The 7,331-nt window shown below is 45.8% G+C and overlaps 1 protein-coding gene across 1 annotated transcript; it reads right to left on the minus strand.

Moving 5' to 3' along the window:
* Positions 1–2,473: 2,473 nt before the first annotated feature.
* Positions 2,474–3,520, minus strand: LOC114906325 (melanoma-associated antigen B10-like). Its single transcript, XM_029241063.1, has 2 exons — positions 3,379–3,520; positions 2,474–3,264 (listed from the first exon to the last, which is right to left on the minus strand). Exons 1-2 carry the CDS (start codon positions 3,518–3,520, stop codon positions 2,474–2,476), a joined length of 933 nt encoding a protein of 310 aa, XP_029096896.1.
* Positions 3,521–7,331: the final 3,811 nt, after the last annotated feature.

Raw genomic sequence — 7,331 nt, forward strand, 5'->3', positions numbered from 1 at the left:
TCTCAAATAATTCAGCCCATTAAAATTCTACTGCAAATGCCAGGGTGGTTTCCAAAACCTCCTCTCTAACTTCAGGGTTATTACCCTAACAACCAGTAGATTCTGTGCCAAATCAGAATCTAGTCACCAGCAGGTTTGCAAACACTGAGAATGTGGTGGAGGCACCCAGTGGGGATAAGGAGGTGTGTAAACGTCACTGTCTGAAGTGAACAGTTACATGGAAAGGGCAGCTGCTGTCCCAGGGGTCCACAGTGACGAATGGGATCTGCGGGGAGTCGGGATGCTCTGAGTCAGAGGAGGGCAGGGCATATGGGCTGTCCGTTCCTCCGGGAGCTGAGTGCAGCCTCCAGAGGAAGATGCAGAGAAGAGCTGGCCAGCAGGTCAGGTTCCAGTCTGGACACGAGGGCACACTGGGGAAGACCCAGGGGCAGGGCGCTGTGATGCCGGAAAGTGCTGGGACTGGACCCCCGTGCCGGGACCGGGGCAATCAGCTCTCAGGGAAGCCTGGGGCAAGGGGCAGGAGGATCCTAGGTAAACGAAGCCCACAGACAATCCCCAAACTGTGTCTGATTCTCATGTTCACCTTCCTTCTTTAGGCCTGCTTTTAATATTTTGGCTACAAGTTCCTCTTTCTTATTGCCTGAGAGACATCATGGAGCAGTGAGAAGAGAAATGAATTAAGAGACAGAAGGGCTGCCTCAGGCTGGGAGGAGTGGAACAGTATGGGCTCTGGAGGAATTTCGACCAGCGCTTTAGTTTTGCCCTGTCACTAGCTATGTGAACTCAGCACATTACCAAATTCTGTGAGCCTTGGATTCTTCTTCAATGAAGTGTGTTTGATAAGCTCTGTCTTCTAGGACTGTTGGAATGTGTATAATGTATGTAAAACACCTGGCACAGTGACTGGTGTGCATTGAAACTTTAAAGAGTGGCAATTTTTGCCATGATTTTTTGACCCAGATAATACCAACCCTCCTGCCGAGAATTTTTGTTTTGTTTTGCTGTTGTTTTAAACCAGGAGATATCTGGGAATATGCAGTGCTATAGGACACTGAACATCAAGTCAGCCAAAAATTCTGCTTAACAAGAAAATATACCTCAGTAAGTCATGCCCCTTAGAGGATGTATTATTTAATTTGGATGTTGGGGAATCCTCCCCATCTGGATGCAACTCAAAGCTAAATGTGTGTCAAGAACCAACTCCTTCTCTCCTTCCCAGCTGCCCTTGGATCCAAATCACCCCTATTTTCATTCATTTAACTCCTACCAAAATCAAGCCCTCGCATAGGGGTCGCCAAATTTTACTCACATTAACCCAGTTAAAATACCCTACTAATGGAGCAGGCTCTGTTTCTCCCAGTCCAGGTTAAAGAGTAGGATATGGGCACAGTGGCTTCTTGGCATCCCACCTCAAGGAAGTATCACCCTTATTTATCAGAATCTCCTTGGTGATGATGTGGATAAAACACCTAGTTTGTGCACTGGGACAAGAGCACAGGGTACCTTCCACTCCCTCCCCACGTAGAGATTTCTCTCTGGTTAATCCATGATCCCAAAATAACCGCTAAAAGCAGTTCTCCATCGGAGGCTCAGTTTCTCAACTCTGAGACACACCACGCAAGGGTCTGGCCCTTGCTCACCACGCTCACACACCCTCCTCTGACCCACCACCCATCTTAACTGAAAATTACCTCTCACTGAAGGACTTGAGGTTTTTCCAAGGCTCCAAGTTGTCTTGCCTCAGGACATTTATACTTAAGTGCTCTCATCTGGCCCTCCCCCTCCCCCTCATCCTTTTTTTTGCTTGTCTTTTTTGTCTTAGAGGGCATCTCACCATCTTCCTTATATGTTAGCTGCTGCTAGACTCTAATTCAATGGGAAAAGCCTCAGTCTTCTTTTTCTTACCACCCCCCCGTACTACCATGGAGCCTTCCAAAGAGCAGATGCTCAATTAATGTTTGAGGGGAAAAAAAGTGAACAATTTATTATGATTTTATTTCTCCTATATTATTGAATAAACGAAGCAAGTTCAGGTGTATAACTTTTATTTTACAGAACAGCAAAATACAAGGAATAAGGGAAACCAAGAATTGACCATCTTTTACATTTTTCTCTATTTTTTGATCCCAACTATTTTACTGCTAATTTCTTTCACATTTCTAAGGAAATGCCTATTACAATGCTATCTTTTCTTGTTCCAGGTCACTAAAAAAGATGGAAGGTTACCCTATTTGTTTAATAAAATGGCAAAACTATTACTCTTAAACTTCATAAACAGCATTAAGTATGTAACCAATATCATTCATATACTTAGATTCTGAAGCTAATTAAACTTTTTTAAAGAAGAAGCAACATTTGAAAACCTTCAACAACAAAACATAAATCTGTAAGTTATTCTAATATGCTATTCACTGTGATCCCTCCAACACCACCTCAGCCCCTACACTACTGCAGGAAGGTGCTTCAGATTTCACTACAGGTGGGAGAAGCTGCCCTGGAAGTTGGCCCCGGAACGCACACTGGCCACGGCACCAGTGAGAAGCATAGCTGCAAATCTGGCTTGGGCTCTCTCTTCCTCATCTCTCAAAGCCTCTTGATACAAGAGTGGGAAGGCACTGGGGACCGTATCATGAATCTTGGCCAAGAATTCAAGGACTTTCATCTTGCTGGTTTCAGCATGGGCTCTCGGGCCCCACAGGAACTCATAGCGTGGAGGATCACTGTTGGCCACCTGGCGGTACTCCAGGTACCCTTCCTGCACCAAATCTTTGGTGATGAGCTTCTTGGGCTCCCCATGGATGAAGTGCTTCTTTCCAGCATATATCCCCATCACATTGAGTACTTCCCAGATATCCTCCTCAGTGGCGCAGTTGCCCTTCATGAAGATCACACAGAGGACTGTCATAAGGAGGCCGGTCTTGGGCATGATCTCCTCACCCCTCATCCTGTCATCACTGGTGCGCTGAAATTTGCTGACAAGGGCGTAGCAGTGCCTGGTGGGATCGACTTCCTTCACATCAATGCCAAAGGCCAGCACCATCAGCTCAGAGGCTCTCCTGAGGATCTCATGGAACTGCTCCTTGTACTTTTTGATGACATGCTTCAGCATACCCTCCTTTGTAATGGGCTCTCTCATGTTATACTTGCACAGCAGGAATTGCACCAACAGAATTGCCTTCTGGTCTACAATGGTTCTGCAGGAAAAATCAGTGCTGAGTGATGCCTGAGAGGTGCTTGGTTTTTCTTCATCTTGGCTCTTGGCACCTTCATCAGATCTTGTGCATGAAACACCTGCAGAAGTAGTGGTAGTGGATGGGGCTCTCTGAGACCCCTGGGATCTTCTACCTGACCCAGAAGCAGGGGAGCTCTGGAGATTACCACCAAGAGGAGGGGTGGGGGAGGAGAGAGACTCTTCTTCCTCTGCTACAGGGGCCTGAGCATCTTGGAGATGCTGAGCCTCACTCCGGGCCTGACTGTGTTTCTCACGGGCACGGCGCTTGCTCTTCCGGCCCCGAGGCATGATGACACAGGTCAGGGCCAGCAGGCGGGAGTGTGGGCAGGAAGGCAGGCAACGAGGGCACCTGGGGGAGGGAAAAGGAGATGCTGTGAGCACTTTCAGCAGGGAGATTCCTCCCTGGCTTTAACTAAGGCCACCTCTGCAGTTTTCTGTGAGGTCACTGCACTAGGACCCAAAGGGCTCCTTTTCTGATCAGCCTGTCCCCTGAGACCCCTGCAGAGAAGTCAGTGTGCCTTGGGCTGGCAGTTCTAGGTCCCCTCTATACTCCTCTCAGTTCACATTTAGGATCATCCTGTCAACTGTTGGCAGGGCCCGGCCATCCTCCCCTTTACCACTCTGAAGCTAAACTCCTTCCACCAATGGCCTTCCCTCCCTAAACCCCACCCCCCGTCCCAGGAGGAAATGAGGGAGAGCCTTAGCGGGCCACCCCTGCTGGGGCCTTCCAAAGCTGACAACAGGAGCAGGGGTTGATGGGTTTAATATTGATGTCAGTATTTCAACTGCTGTAAAATTATAAACTTTTATACTTCAATGAGTCCCAAGGAGCTAGTTCCTTTGCTCGCGGATGCAGGCATGCTTCACGCCATCTAGAGCTGCACTTAGCCTTCAGCTGGCTGCACGAAACAGAAAATCAGACCTGCCTCGCCCCGCCGCCTCCTCTCCCAGAGCCCGGCTTGTGTTGCTTACGAGCCTCAGATCCACAGTCAGCCAGCGTTGCGTTTCCGCAATATCATTCATACACTTAGATTCAGTCATTGCTCATGTTGCCACCCCCTTTGTTAGGGTTTTCAGTCGTCGCTCATGTTGCCACCCCCACCAGGCCAAAACGCCCCCCATCCCCGGCCCCCGCCGGAGTTTGACAGCCCTGCCTGGGGCCTCCCAGGGTGGACCGCAGGGACAGCAAGTGTGTGTGCCGGGTTGAGCGTGCCTTCAGTCCTCGCTCAGTCTCCTCTCGACGCCAAATAAAGCCTGGGATGTTTTCCTCTGTTGATCTGAGACCGCCAGCCTCAGATCAACGTCTTCTTTCCCTGAGACCCCGAGGCAAAACTGACGGTGCGTTGGGCCTAACAGTTTTGCCGCTAGCCTTTTAGCACGAGTCGGATTGTAGCAGGGGTTCTATGATGTCTCCTTTGTTCTAGGGAGGCACGTTCCTGCAATTCTAACTAAGCGTCCTCCTTTCACTCGCAGCGTCTCCTCTCCCCTCCAGAGACCTGAGACCCTGGAGGTGGAAGTCAGTCAGTACCTCATGGTGACAGCTCTGCCCTGGGTTTCCCAGGAGCGAAAGCGGGGGCGGGGCTCTGTGCGGGTTCCTCTATTCTGGGGTGGGTTGTCGCGTCATTCCTCAAGGTGGAGGCATGGAGTAGGGTGTCCTCCTCTTGGCTGCTTCTTTAAAGACTTCTTGGGAAATACTAACTCTCTGAAAGCTCTGAGCTGTTTCCCTGCAAACCTTGCAGAAAATGGATGAGTCCCAGGCTACATACCAGACGGGAAAGTTGCAGTATAAGGCGGGGTCCCAGGACACATGGTGGGCTGTAAAAGAAAAGGCACACTGGCCCAGAGCGTTTGTTCGCCAGCCATACTTAGACTTTGGGGAACCTTCTACTCTAAAAGATCTACTTTCTGAGGAGAAGAGGCTAAGCTACAGGATTTTGTGAGACCCAGCTCTTTTATATTATCTCACATTGCTCAGTCCAGTGTGGTCACTTTTATTTTTTGACCCTCATTCATACTAAGAAATATATTTATATCTCTAACAAGTGTGTGTGTATATGCATTTTTTCATGAAAGAACACCTACCCTTGTTAAGTGTGATTCATTCTTTCCATTCCTTATATTTGATCATAATATTAATTTTTTTAAAAGGTCAGTCCTGATCCTCTAAAGAGGTTTCATGTGGTTATTGCACAGCCTCTGGACTCATTCTGTTTCAAACAACACCAACCTTTGGTGCCATCCTGGCCCGTGGGCTCTGAAATGCTGCCTCAGATTCCTTCAGTGAAGCAGTAGAGACTCATGGTCCCAGAGCACAGTGGAAGAATCCAGGGCTCAAGTTTAAAGGCTTTCCTCCAGTCAACCCTGTCATCAGCCTCTCTTGCAGGCTACAGACCTGTCTCGAATTCAGGGCATCCCCCTACCTGCCCACACTCAGGTTCTTGTTCAGTGAAGACTTATTGTCCCTCAGGGATTATTTAGTTTTGTGTTTTTGCTTTTGTTAATGTTTTTTCTTTATTCCTTCTATAATTTTTCCATGGTTGATTTTGGGTACAGGAAACAGTAGCCCATGTTTGATTGTCATTAGCTGCTATGGATAAGGTACTAAATCTGTAAAAGAATTAAGGAAAATCGATATTCTTACAATATCTGTGCCTCAAGAATACACATAACATACTATTCTGGTTGAGACTTCTTTTTCCAAAGTCTATCAGGAAACTCTTTTTGTTGCCTCCATGTAGATTATATACATTTTTGTATGGTTTCCTTCTAAGTATGTTTTTTATATTGTTGCTTTTGTCTTTGGTGTATTTTCGATTAACATGATCTAAGGAATTGTTGATTGTTTCAGGCCAGTCTCTTGATTTTGCTGTGGTGATCTTTTTTTCCACCAGGTTTCTGAAGTTCTTTGTATATTTGACTATTCTCTGTGCCTATTCCCTTAGATTTTTAATTAGAGGATCAAATTATTACCATTGTTATCTTTTGCTTTTCATTACTCACGACTCTTATTTATTTGCTATTGCTGTATATAGCTCTGTACTGGCTATGTGTTCTTGTCCAGGTTTTTTTTCCAGTTTTTAAATTAATAGACATTTTTAAAGAACAGATTCAGGACTACAGAAAATTAAGCAGAGAGTACAAAGAGTTCCCATACAGCCATTCTCTTTTTCCAGTTAGATTCTCCTATTATTAACATCTTGTATTGGTTCAGTGGATACAAGTTCATTTGTTATAATTGATCAACTAATAGTGATACATTATTATTGATTATTGTCCACTGTTTATAACACATTTCACTTTTTGTGCTTTTCAGTTCTATAGTGGTTGACAGAGGCATGACGTCATCTACTCACCAACAGAGCATCATGCAGAAGAGTTTCACTGCCCTAAAAATCTCCCGTGCTCCACCTGTCCATCCCTCAAAACCTCACTTTGAGCCCCTGACAACTCTGAACTTTTTACTCTCTCTGAAATTTTTCCTTTTCCAGAATATAATATTGATGGAATGCTACAGTATGTAGGCTTTTCATTTATTTATTTATTTTTTTAACATCTTTATTGGAGTATAATTGCTTTACAATGGTGTGTTAGTTTCTGCTTTATAAAAGAGTGAATCAGTTATACATATATCCCCATATCTCTTCTCTCTTGCGTCTCCCTCCCTCCCACCCTCCCTATCCCACCCCTCTAGGTGGTCACAAAGCACCGAGCTGATCTCCCTGTGCTATGCGGCTGCTTCCCACTAGCTCTCTGTTTTACATTTGGTAGTGTATATATGTCCATGCCACTCTCTCATTTTGTCCCAGCTTACCCTTCCCCCGCCCCATATCCTCAGGTCCATTCTCTAGTAGGTCTGCATCTTTATTCCCGTCTTGCCCCTAGGTTCTTCATGACCATTTTTTTTCTCAGATTCCAGATGTATGTGTTAGCATAAGGTATTTGTTTTTCTCTTTCTGACTTACTTCACTCTGTATGACAGACTCTAGGTCCATCCACCTCACTACAAATAACTCAATATGTAGGCTTTTTAAACTAGCTCCTTTTGCTAATCAATATACATTTAAGTTTCTCTATATCTGTTTGTGGTTTGAAATGTCAT

The sequence above is a fragment of the Monodon monoceros genome, unplaced genomic scaffold (genome assembly GCF_005190385.1).
Source record: "Monodon monoceros isolate NGI ecotype Baffin Bay Population unplaced genomic scaffold, NGI_Narwhal_1 Super_Scaffold_22, whole genome shotgun sequence".
Lineage (NCBI taxonomy): Eukaryota > Metazoa > Chordata > Mammalia > Artiodactyla > Monodontidae > Monodon > Monodon monoceros.

Bases quoted from the DNA above. Each gene is read 5' to 3' on its own strand.
- LOC114906325 (XM_029241063.1), bottom strand. From the start codon at position 3,520: ATGCCTCGGGGCCGGAAGAGCAAGCGCCGTGCCCGTGAGAAACACAGT. The intron at 3,265-3,378 runs GTAATCTCCAGA...GATCTGATGAAG, and splicing joins CCCCACCCCTCCTCTTGGTG to GTGCCAAGAGCCAAGATGAA.